At 38.7% G+C, this 13,212-nt stretch overlaps 1 protein-coding gene across 1 annotated transcript in view; it reads left to right on the top strand.

The window, feature by feature from the left end:
- Positions 1 to 13,212, top strand: part of SLC6A11 (solute carrier family 6 (neurotransmitter transporter), member 11) — a 109,483-nt gene that overhangs the window by 85,155 nt on the left and 11,116 nt on the right. The window contains exons 7-9 of the mRNA XM_009329263.1: positions 3,984 to 4,087; positions 10,035 to 10,159; positions 12,291 to 12,403. Of these exons, the coding sequence (XP_009327538.1) occupies positions 3,984 to 4,087; positions 10,035 to 10,159; positions 12,291 to 12,403 (342 nt within the window). The remainder of the gene's footprint in view (positions 1 to 3,983; positions 4,088 to 10,034; positions 10,160 to 12,290; positions 12,404 to 13,212) is intronic.

The raw sequence follows: 13,212 nt of genomic DNA, 5'->3' as shown, positions 1-13,212 counted from the left end.
GTGATTTATGGACATAACGTCACATAGAAACTTTATAGCAGAGACATGAAAAGAATCTAATTTTCCAGAGCAGCATTCTGTTGTCTTCACTACAGCACATCCCCCTTCTTCCTTCTTTATCCTTCTTCATTCATGACATGCGCTACAATCACGGCAACAAAAGAGGCAAGGGATCCTCCAGACAGCAGGATCCTCTGTTTGACTAGCTCGATTCATCTCCCTGGGCAGAAAGATGAATAGTCATGTAAATGAAGATTGTGCCCTTCTTCAGGGAGGCACACTTAATGTCTGGCTCTTGCTAGCTTTTGAGAGCTGGACTTTGCAAAACAGTGCTTCCCGTTTTTAGTAAAAAATGTTCTTGTTTATTCTGTTTTGTGGCATTGTGTTTGTACCAACCTAAGTTAGTTATCAGCAGGATGCAGCAGAGACCGCTGCTTGTGAGCTAATGGTGTGAATCCGGAAAGCTGTAAAGCAAAGTGTGGGAAAGCCTCGAAATGGGGATCGGGGCACAGACAGCTCTGCTGTTCCCCTTCCCACTCAGGAAATGGAAGGTGGAGAGACTCTCAATCTCTCGCTGTCATGCCTCATTTCTACTTGGAGAAAGCAGGTAGTGCCACAGAGTTGAGGCTTGTTTACTTTGCCTTCTCCCTTTGGGAATAGAGCTTCATTGCATGGGCTCATTGAACAGTCCCTTCGTCCTAGCCAGCAAGCATTATTTCTGTACAGGAGTCAGAGCAACAGCTGTGCTGCTGTATTCTGAGCTGGTGTTTGCGTTCCAGTTTGCCCATATTGTCGCTAATGTCGCGCTGGGCCTAGCACGACAGGAAATGGCTGTAACGTGGGTGCAAAAATGTAAGCATAGTAGATATAAAGGTTCTGTCCTTTGGCATTTGGATTTTTTAAATATTAAGGTATAATAAACAAAGGGTTTGTGCTTTAATTTTAATCTTGTTTTGGCATGGAAACATTTTAAATATGAGATTAAAAAAGTAAGAAGAAACAGTTCCGTCTTTTAAAGTAGGGGCTAATAGAAGACTATAAAACAATTTCAGTCCCCAAATTTATGAAAGCATACTGCTGAACTGACTTAATTGACTAACTAAAGGATTTTCAAGGTACTAAGTTTATAAAGCATGAACAGGATGTTCTCTGGTACAGGTCCTTTCCTCTGGAATTTACTCATGCCAGAAATGCATCAAGCCCCATCTCATTTCAGAAAAAAAATGTACTCCTTTTGTCCCAGCCTTTCACCAGCTGCTGGCTCCAGAACCCTTGGTTTGCAGCTTACTGGCGGTGTTTTCTTTGTCTCTGTCCTTCAGAATTTCATTGTTCTGCAGAATCATGCTACATTCATTCCATGTACTTGAAAACATTACAACTTCTAGTCTAAGCCAGACATTGCAAATTCAGCACTCTCAGAAATAATTTATAATGCTTTTGTTGCCGTAAGCCAGATGGATGACACCTGGATTTGTGAGTGGTGTCAAGAGCCCATCTGTACCCACTAGAAGTTTTAATGAGAACAGCTTCCTCTGAGGTACAGTTTATGAATGACTAAGACTGGGTGTGACTTAGACTAATAAACAATTTGTGTACCTCAACAAAATCTCCAGCCACAAATTGAGTACTGCAGTCTGATGCTAAATGTCAGACAGTCACTAGCTACTGGGGCAAGAAGATGAAGAACTGGTCTGTAATATCAACTGCATGGCTTTAAAATGTTGACGTGTCTAGGCTTGTGACAAAATACAACAGAGTTAGTCCATCTCTCGTGTTTTTCCAGCTACCAAAAATCTACCTGCGGTTTCTAAATTTATTTCCCTATTTGCCACTTCCTCAGTCGGTAGTAGATGTTTTTGCCATTTCAGAAACTTGAAATTGAAATACTAAGGGTCATCACAAATGAAATGTCACTGGTTCTCCGAGTATACAACCCAAAAGAAGCTACACTGATTCTATTATTCTATTCAGTAAATAAAATTGCTTTCTCCTTCCTGTTTAAACATTAGCCATAAGTTCTGATGGAATTTCTAGATTGATGTCATATAGTGCAACAAAAACAAAGAGCTCTTCAATCTGATTCAACTTTTATAGAATATGTGAACGTCTGCTTACAGAACATGTTTCTCAAAGTAATTGCCACTTTTTATGTTGAATCACTGTCAGATGTCACGGTCTTTAGAGGAGACTTGTTTTCTTTGAAGGAAATAGTATCACTTATGGCCAGAATTTTATCTGTTTTTCTAAGTAAGGTACACAGGACCTCCAGAGGGATGTGCTCTCTGCTCCCCTTCTCAAGCAGCTCTGGAGGTTCTCACTTCGAAGTACAATTCTTCTTTGCCCCCATTTCCACTAGGACTTGCTGTCCAAGGAATCGTCAGACTTCTGTGGAGCTGGCATATGCCGGCAGGAAAGGCTATTGCTCATTGAAGTGCTATACAATGCACTGCAATAATACATTGTGCAAAAACTGAAATGGAAGGAAACAGCAGATTCTACATATGCGGATCCAGTTTCCTAGCTTTTGTTTATGCTTAAGAAGACTGTGCATTTTCAGTTGACCTATGCTACTTACAGCATTTTGGGAGCTTCCAATCTTGTTAAAGAGCCTTTCTGTCGAAAGGCCTCCTCTGTGCAGTTTTTTCCTTATCAAGTGGTGAAACTCTGAGATGTAACCAGCTGTATCTTATTCAGTATGACAGCAATGAAACCCTTTTGAGCCACTGATGCAAATCAAATGTGATCTTAATGTTATTCCTAACCAGAAACATTCTCAACAACTCCAGAGACTAAGGTCGCACTTGATCAGATGTAAAACAAATACATCCCCTTCATATATTTATGAGTATTTGATTACTATTATTAGTATTACTATTATTAGTCATGAAATCATTACCTGCATTAGCTCTTTCCTATCTCAAACTTAGAGTAGCTAATGGATACACAGCTCTTGCCTCTGGTTATCAGGCAGTGTTTTGTTACTTCTCTGAAAAGCACTTTGCTTGCTCTGCTTTGAAAAAAAAAACTTACAGAGCTCATTTATCCCAGGAAACCAGGAGCCAGAATTTATTGGATTGGAAATAATAGTGCAGCTGTGTAGATGTGGGTTCTTCACATCGCTCTCATGGCAAATCAGGAATTAAGAGTATATTCACCTCTAATAATAACACACTCTGACTCTAGTCAAAGTTCATGAAATGAACTGTTTTGCTGGAGTATCTTTAAAGTAAAAAAAATTTGCGTGTTATATTGATGTTCTGAGATTGCTGCGAGGAGAATAATCTCACTGTGTCAGCTCATGCTTCCTTTTTTTTCCTTTCCTCTGATTTAGAATTTAGTATTTGCATCACTTTAGGATGGATATAAATGTTGCCATAATGATATTATAAAGCTATTTACTTGTTAAGCTCTACAGAACTTTTATTCATTAATTGTATAGTGACCAGAACAACCACGTCCTCGTGCCTAATTGGGGCCATTAAGTATTGCTGAAAAACCCCCTTTCCCTGGATAAGTTGTCTCTTCTCTTTCCCCAGCTTGATTTGTATATTATCTATGAATGGCATATTTTGTCTTTAGAGTATTTTTTCACACTAGATTTTTAAATTTGAATAAATAGTTATCAAATGAGAATGAGATAAATGCAGATGATTCTATTTAGGTTGCAATTACTAACACCTTATAGCATTAATAAAACCATTGAAGAATTTATACTGGGTGAGGTTCTTCTCCAGAAATTCTCTCTCTCTCTACTTAGATTGCGTTAACCCATGAAGACCAGCTGAGTTACTCCTTGTTTGTACCACTGGGAAGGAGAGGGCAATTTAACTCACAGCATTTTTTTTTTAAGGTTGTGGTTTACAAGAAGTTTGCCAGACACGATTACCCTGTACAGTTGCCTCTGCAAATTTCCAGTCAATATATGGATAAAGGTGAATCCTTCTTGACCTTTTTTAACCACTCCATTTTTTTTTTGTCTTCAGGTGTGGGTGGATGCCGGTACACAGATATTTTTCTCTTATGCGATCTGCTTGGGGTGCTTGACAGCGCTGGGAAGTTACAACAACTATAATAATAACTGCTACAGGTAGTATCTTCCACACTTTATTTTTACGTTTAGTTTCAGTGATGGAAGTGTCCATATACTTACCTTTGCTCAGCAGTACTTCCCTTTTCCTTTTGCTATTTGCATGAGTAATCATAAGCACATGCACATGTTTTTGTAGAACAGAGATCTATAATGTTTCTCATAATTGTTTCAGAGGAACTCTTTTCCAAAATTTGGTGTTTTCATCCCTTTTGATCATATCGGACTGTTGCACAGCCACAAGCCACTCAGTACACACAGGTATAGACCATTGCGTGTATAATATACAGAATTTCATACATGTATAATTGCGTGTGTGTGCAATATTTGATTGTATAACATATATCTGTTTAAAAAAAGAAATCCTACCAGAAAAGTTATTAAAACTCACCTGAGTTTGGTCTATGCTCTGAATGTCACTTTTTCCCATAGTTTACTGGCTCCTAGCTAAAGCATAGTAGCAATGGATAACATTTCATTGCTTATCTTTATAGAAATCAGTAAGGAAACGCTAATGACTTCAGTAGGTTTTAATCTTTCCTGAATCAATGTCAAAAGGGTATGACTCACACAAAATCCTCATTCCATTTTACTGCCATGGGCAGGAATATGAGCACTCCTTTTTTCTTCTGGCATCAGTAGTTACTGAATTAGTTTTCCTACTATTCAACAGCCTTTAATACAAGACAGTAAATGACAGTTTGATTGTACTGACTCCATTATGATCTCCAGACAGAGATTAAAATTTAATTTTTCTATAAAGGAAATAATACATTCCAAAAGCAAAAGAACCTTAAACACACCACTCCCAAAACCCCCAAAGCGTACCTATTTAAATTCTAAATTACAGTTTTACTTGGAGAGTTCAGGAGACATTTTTAGGAAATGCCACCTTCTTTCAATGTCTTAGCAACAATTTGCTCTTCTGTCAGAGAAACACCAGACAGTAGGACCCTCCAGACAGAGAGGGAATTGGGATGCTGGAAACCACAGTGACATGAATGTATCCACCAGCTGAACGTCTACAAAGCTATCCAGCAGCAGTTAAGGGTACTTAGCCATCTAAACATGCAAAGTAACTGAGCAGCAACGTAAGTTACTCTTTGCTTGGCTATGACAGCCAAAATTCCAAATGTTTTGCTGCATAAAGTAGTGTAAGTCCCCTCCAGTCTTCAGTGGTGATTGACATTATTTTCAGAATAACGATAAAGATGCCCCAACGGAGGGTAACGAATGCCCCTACAGAACAGTGGGTAATGCAAGTTTTCCCTAATTAGCATAAGTGATGCTTTAACAAAGGCACTACTCCTTTTCTCTCTTATTTAATTTCATTTTTATTTCTTTCCAGTTGCATCCCATCTAGAAACTATTCTGTCACTGCCTCAAGGACTGCAGTAATCTTTCTACTATGGTTTTGTAACTCATTACAAAAAGCAGTTTTGATGTGTGATCAGAGAGCTTACGTAATTTTCCTTCTTTTCCTCTGACCCTAGCAGCATAGCTTGTAAAAAACCAGCAGCAGCTGTCTTTTAAAGCTCCTGAGCAAGATGCTGCAGCAGAACACTGTTTACTGAATCCGAGCTTCACAATTCCTCTAACAAAATGTTTTCACAAATTTCCTGAATAGGACAGATTTTATTGTGTCCCAAAGTATGATTCTTAAGAAATCTGAGGAAAGGAGTAGGACAGAAGTTAACTGCAGAAAGCAGCTGACTTAAACAGGGCTGTTAACAGAGCAAGACTTACAAAGCAGCTATGCAGTGGAAAGCAGAATTAAATTTCTATTCTAACTAGTACTTAAAAAAACTAAAATCAAGCTATGAGTTGCCTCTTGCAATACCCGCAGTATATTGTCTGATTGTAACATCTACTTCCACTCTTTTTGCACTCTGTTTTACTAATTTTTTTTTTCTAAGGGAAAGTTGCATTGGAAAGTAATGACATGAAGTGTTTTAGTGGGAAATAGGAAAATCTAAACTGCACGTGAGTTTTTCTTATTAGCAACCTGATCTAATTCATTAAGATTGTAAATGAATTGCAGACAAGTCACTTCACATCTTTGAAGAGGAAATGAATTTTTATTGTCCTTACTTATCTTTCATTGTAATACATTAATGCAGATCCTCCCTGGATTTACAATAGTTTATATCAAAAGTGACTCTTTTGAAAAGATGAAAGTAATGGCAGTACCATCAGCAGGCAATGTTTTCCCCATATAGATAAAAGAAAGGTGTACTGATCTTTCCTCTAATTTTTAGCAAGCTAAGAATTCCTAATCCAGTCAGACCTTCTTAAGGGGTGGATTAACTTCAGACAACCTCGGTAGACTGAAGAGGAAAATGTTCTTGTTCCTGCTTCATGTGCTCTGTATTTGCAGAACTGATCCAGCTCCCTGCTGGACACTGTGCGGTTCCCCCCTGAGGGGAAACGGCATTTGGTTTCCCAGCACCACTCCTTTGTACTGGAGGCTGCACCTCAGGGGGACAATTTTTATGTATGAGCCCCGTGTACAAATTGGGGGTTAGCTGCCGTGTTGCTGCTGTAGTGCAGGAGATAAATGAGTGATTTCGCACACTGTCAACAAATGGGCAAAACTTGTAAGAAATGAAGATGTATCCTTTGTCAAGCTTCTAGTCTAAGAGGAAAAGAGGAATGGGAATTGGTCTTGAGGGGATCCATAAAGGCAGGGAAGTAACTGGAGGGATGCAAAAGGCTCTGTGGGTTCTTCTCTCTCATCAGAGAAGCTCCTTAAGGAAGGCAGAATCAATTTTCAGCAGTATCCTGCCTGTCAGGCAGGGAGAGGATAAGGGATGCATGTCTTGAATTATTCAGGTGATTGGCAAGACATTAACTTGACAGAATGTGAAGTTTTCATAAAAATTTGAAGTTTTCCATTCATTTGAAATCAGTTTAGGCTTCAGTCAGGCTCTGATGCCTTCCTACCAAGGATGCTTATAAAAAATTGATGGAAAATTAGATAAACTTCACATTCTCCTTCCAATGGTTCTTGGGCATTTGTGTTTTAAAATTCATTGGTTTCACAATCAATGGATCTAGATCCCCCTCTCAGTTTTCCTTCCCGTAGCAGAAAAGAAGACTGAACTACAGGTTGCACACTTCTATCTAAGGGAAAGAAAACCAGAAGGAGTTGAGGGGTTAGTAGAATTCCTGCAAAGATAAAGGAAGGACGGAAATTAAAATCGGAGGTTATATTTTTATTAGGACAGGAAACACTGCTATGTCCCCAGAGAACCAAGTGGTCAGTCTGTGACTAACTGGGGAAGAAAATGATGGAGCTGTGGCTGTGTTATGTCAAGAGAATAGGTACCTCACTAACTGGAGATAATGAAAATCCCCTTAGGTTCACTTTTGCCCATTTCCTTGGAGAAATGCATATCTACCCTGTAACTATTTTGTACCATGGCACTGTGGTTCGTGGATCTTCCCTGTGAGTGGAGAACCGTCTGTGCTCCTCTTGTTCTCTCACAGATGCTCTAGTTTTATAGGATTGTCCACCTTAAACCACTTGGGCCTTGCCCTAGGACCTCCCTTCAAGAGAAAGCAGCAGAAACTGCCAGGGACTCTGAAGGTGCATAGGAAGTAATGTGTCTCCACCCTCAACCCTTTTTTGCATGGCTAGGAACCAGCAGCTCTCAAATGTCCTGTGCCACACCATTCATGAGAAAAAAATATCTTGTTGTTTAGACTGTATTTGAAGCCTGGGAATTATCTAAAATAAATCTTATCTGCAGAAAACAGGGTTCCAAATGGAGGCATCATATGACTGGTGAGCAGCCAGACCCATCCCACTGAAGTAGTATCTCTTTTTTTTTCCCCAAAGGATTAAAAAGTACATCTTTCTGACATATCTTATCGACAGAGTTTCATGACACTTAGTTTTAATTTCTCAGCATTGAACTCAGCACTTTCTTAGGTGAGATAGGCTGGGGTGAGAATCTCTCCAGCGCTACTTCAGAGCTGAAATACACTGAGAAGAATGGTTAGGAAGATGATCTTTTTCTTTGTTTTATTTCTCTGCAAAGCACAAAGAACTCCATGCTCCTGGTTGCTTTCTTTTAGATAGCTATTTTGCCTTAAAACATCCAAAGTGTATAACTAGCCTGGCTGTGCATAACTACAGGAAGCAATTTCATATGAAAAGCAAGTAACAGGATAGAATTCTGACCATTTTCAGAATTTTCAGAAAGTATTTTAAAGGACCTATTTACCCCTGCTAATGAACAAACAGTGTTAGAGAGAGTCCATGCATGAAAGAAGTGTGAACATCACTGGACTTCTCCATGTCTGAGTCTTGATCTACAAATTGGAGTATTCGTTCTTTTTCATTTCTGGAAAAATTTTGGCAATATATAGATGATATGCCATATGAAAACATAAAAACATGCTCAAGATAATGGTTAAAATTAACTGTAGATAAGGTGATGAGAGGGAGCCAAAGCCTGCCACGGCCCAGTGGCCATAGTTCAGCTGATCAGTCACTTTGCAGTATGGAAATGCGTGCCTGCTTCCTGCCATTTAGAATGTATGTGCCTGGCGCTAAGGCGAGTCAAAGTCAGTAACAGAAAGAGCTTTGAACAGATGTGGGATGCAGTGCAGGGCTCATTAGTGAAGAAATGAGATGCTGAAACTGGTCACCTCACTTTCAACTTAATAAATCGATGAGATAAAGTTACAGGATAAAAATACCAAATGAAACAAGCAACAGGACAGAGAGATTGCCAAAGAAGTTTTGCCAGAATATATGCCAGGACTTCAAAAATATGAATTGTCTCCGATTCTCGAAAAGTCACTACAAATCTGTGACAAAGATGGGAATCATTATTGAAGATGTGGATTCAGAACCTGTTAGATTTTACAGGGTCGTTTCTTCTCATAGATAGCTTGCACAAAAATTTGCTTCAGAGCTGTAGTAGGATGGGAATAAACCAGACTAAGGCATAGGCTTGACAGAGCTACAGGCTTGCCTTGTGTTTCAGTGTTTTAGAATCCTAATTTACTTTCAGGCATCTAGGTTAGATTATTACTTTCTCAACCACACAGCTGTCTCTTGTAGCAAACAGTCTTAAAAGACTGACCGTCATGATAAATCATTCCTACCTCATCATCTGTCAAGCCTGAAGTGCTGTCTGAAAGCAGGATGAACAACAATATTTCACTGAGCTCGGGGAAAGATCACACCTTTCTGCAAGAGTAGTTTCCCTTTTTTTAAAGTGATTTACTATTATGACATTTCCAATCTGGGAAAAAAAAAAAATTTCTTCACCTTGGCCTTGTAATTGTCATTGTTTGATGTGTAGGATACATAGGTCTGAGAGATCAGCGTCCCCGCACTCTCTTTGCCTACTTGTTAGGCACTTTTTAAAGTATATACACACTTCTCAGGTTATGTATGGTGCTTTTCATTACCACAGCTTCCTAAAAAATGTTTATAAACCAAATTGGAATTGTATTTTGTGTGGATATATATTGCCAATATACTGTAACCAGAATAGAATCAGCTAAGATCTGACCATAGGATTTTTTTCCAGGAAACAAACTACTACTGTTTTTATATAGTTTATAAATGAGTTCATATCCTCTGGAATACATTATTACAACTACTGTAGAAAAATTGTTCTTAACACCATTCTTACAGTATTTTTACACATTTTTTAAAGATTCTCTCAAAAAACAGTAAGTGAGTAGCAGCAGGTTTGCAATTCAACCACTTAAAACACAAGCAAGGGTATTATGATGGTATCTTCCTGCAAATGCTTACGCCTGACTGATTTTTTCAGGCACACTATCAGTTGGGAGCTTACTCTTAATGAGCAACTTAATGTACATTCCTGCAGAACCTTGGCGTTCTATTAGTCCTTTGGCTCAGTATATGAAAGAAACGCAGGCTCTGGAGATCAACTGCAGTGTTTTTTATTTATATTTTCAGAGACTGCATCATGCTCTGCTGCTTGAACAGTGGCACAAGCTTTGTTGCTGGTTTTGCTATCTTTTCAGTTCTTGGATTTATGGCTTATGAACAAGGCGTGCCCATTGCAGAAGTTGCAGAATCAGGTAAGTTCCAAAAGCAGTTTTTTGAGTTAAAAAATTCCCAGAGGCTGCTGTCAGAATACTTAGTCTGTGCTGTTATTTTATGGACAAGTTGATTGTTTTGCAGATAGTTTTACAAAACTCCTCTTAAAAACCTGTTACCTGACTCATTAGAATAACTGCTATAAGAGTTTTTAGCTTTTTTATGGTCATACATTTATGTGTGAAAAATATTACTGTTATCGTAGCACTAAATTCATAAAGTCAAGGAGCTATTGTAACACAAACTTATTCCAGCTGAGCATCCAGAAGATTGTTTAGCAGAGATATATTGCTCAGTTATGCCCCTTGCTTGTTACATCCTCATGAAAGGAGCATTCAGTTTTCTTTAAATGAGGACAGGCCAAAATCCAGACAAATATTTGTTCCTTCTGGGGGAAAAAAAAAAAAAGAAAAAGAAAAAAAGATATAGCTATTAAAGTAATGAGAAACCAGCTGTTTAGGAGAAATCTTTGGAAGTCCTCTGAAGTCTTGCTTAATGTGTACCATCCAAATACAGGTTTCTAACAGTCAGACGGCTAATGCCATCTCCTAATGTCAGTAAGTTTTTCTCCCAGGGACATACACCGAGACACTCTGGTTGATTAAGTATAAAAGTTCTTGGTTTGAGTCCAGAAAGGCACAAAGGCCCAGCTCTACGAGAAATTAACCATCCAACGTTCATTGCCATCACTTGGAGTTAGGCATCCGATGGAAGTTAATTGCTCTTTAACACCTTTGAGGATGTAACATCTTTAAGCATCACGTAAAACTCAACAGAACAAAAAGAACAGGAGCGCTGCCCAGAAAGAAAAGCAGTATAATGCTGAACTGTTGAGAAGGAGAAATGACTCTCATGGTTAGCCAAGGTTAGCAGGGAAACTGCAAAGCAACTAGAGCTTGACCGATACTGTCACAGAAAATATTTCTCTTTTCCTAAAGCCCCCAAGACAACTGGCTTATACTATTATAGAAACTATATAGAAAAAGGTTAAAAGACTACAGCAACTCTGGAAACTATAGGAGCTTGCAAATACTGCGTTAAATGAAAAAGCAGTAGTGTATTACAGGTCTTCACTGAAGGTATTGCAGCAGGAGCACAGAGGTGCTCCTTTATCAGCCTTGTGATACTGCCTTTATATCCCTGCTTTAAAAGCTGGCTAACTTCAGTAAAAGCTGTTACAGCATGAGAGTTTGCAGCAGCTTAAAAATGGGCACAGGTAAATAAGAACAGGAAAATAGGAGCTAGGTGAGATGGTATTTTAGCAGATCTGAGAAGTTACCAATGCTGCTGCAAAAATGTTCTATTTTAAAGATTTCTGTAAATATGCAGCCAATGAATTACTGTTATGTACCAGCAGCAGCGCTCAAAAATGCAGAGCAGATACAAACCAGTAGACATTTGGCTTGTACCACGTATGGCTTCCAAGATGCAGCTCTTACCATTGACTGCATTCTTGCACACAATGTCAGATAACAGTCCTGTCTTAGGAAAAAAAAAGAATCCAGAGTATGTTAATAAGTTATATAAGGCAATCACAGGACCACACGCTATTATTTATTCAGGTATGCAAATCTTGCTGTATGTCCACACAAAGAAGGAGAATGTACAGTGATGTCTTAACAGAAGTCTTGACCTTCAAACATTTGGACAGGATGTAGGCAGAGTTGATGCGCCAAGCAAGTCTCCGTTACTGATTAGCCTCATCACCAAATATTTAGACTATTAGAGATGTAGAGTTTGTCAAGGTTTTCAACCTTGTACTTAGCTCCTCTTATCTGCCATAAAAGAACAATCAAGTTGTGGTGGGTTGACGCTCGCCAGCAGCTAAGCATCCACACTGCTGGTCACTCACTCGCCCACCCCAGTCGGATGGGGAAGGGAACAGGAAGAGAAAAAGTGAGAAAGCTTGTGGGTCCAGGTAGAGACAGTTTAATAAGTGATGCTGTGCGAGCGCTGTTCAGCAATAGCCACACTGCTGGTGTTAGCAATGCTTGTTCTATCCGCAAATCCAAACCACAGGGACCGTACAGGCTGTTACAAAGAAAGTTAACTCTATCTCAGCCAGACCCAGTACACAAGTATAAATATTTCTTTTCTTTTCTTCCTTTTCAGGACCAGGACTTGCATTCATTGCTTACCCTAAAGCTGTAACCATGATGCCTCTTTCTCCTTTGTGGGCAACTCTGTTCTTCATGATGCTCATATTCCTTGGATTAGATAGTCAGGTATGAAACAAATGCTATTTAAATATTTTGTCAGATTCCCTAGCGTGTGTATATTGGCATCCTTGATGTAAACAGCATCTAACCTGATGAAAAAAGGAACCCTAACTTAATTCCTTGCTTAAAACCATTGATTCAAGTTCCTTATTTTAAATCATAGTTATGTGATGCTGGAGATTCCTTTATGATTTACTGTGAACACTGGTTCAGCCTGACTGTAGCTTTCATTATTAACATGGAAATCAGTTTGAACTTAAATATGGGTGATTAAAATTCACAGTTCAGTAAAATACCAGTGTGTCTTCTTTTCCCGTTTTTAAAGCACTTTGCAATGAATTTTGAAACTGAGTATCAGATAGTGATAATGTAAGTTCCTGTGGTGTATTTATACTTCAAGATACCATAGCAAGAAATGTGTGGTCATGTTCTGCAGAAAAGTGACAGCATAGAAGTTGTCCTTCCTATGTGACCATAAAAATTGTGAAAGCTGTTTGATGAAAAATGTAAAGTAGCTGGCATTTTTAGCATGCAGCTCAGCTCTCAGCATGATTTGGTTCAGAAGATTTATGACTGTATTCTGTAGAATAAAGCTCTTCGTTGCTTATTTTGCATGACATTTCCAATCATTAAACTTAACATTTTAATAACTGCTCTTTTTCCTGATCTAACAATTTTTTAAAAGTCTTTTTTAAAATGAGCAATTCCTGAATTCTGCTCTTGACTGTTCCAGTGAAGCAGGCTTTATATTGTCTACTTTTGGGCATTAATTTTACTGCCTATTTTAGAAACCTTGCTCCAGAGCCCTGAGTCAG

The sequence above is a fragment of the Pygoscelis adeliae genome, unplaced genomic scaffold, assembly GCF_000699105.1.
Source record: "Pygoscelis adeliae isolate BGI_AS28 unplaced genomic scaffold, ASM69910v1 Scaffold277, whole genome shotgun sequence".
NCBI lineage: Eukaryota > Metazoa > Chordata > Aves > Sphenisciformes > Spheniscidae > Pygoscelis > Pygoscelis adeliae.
The sequence above is the reverse complement of the archived record's forward strand: the minus strand, read 5'-3'. Positions and strand labels throughout refer to the sequence as shown.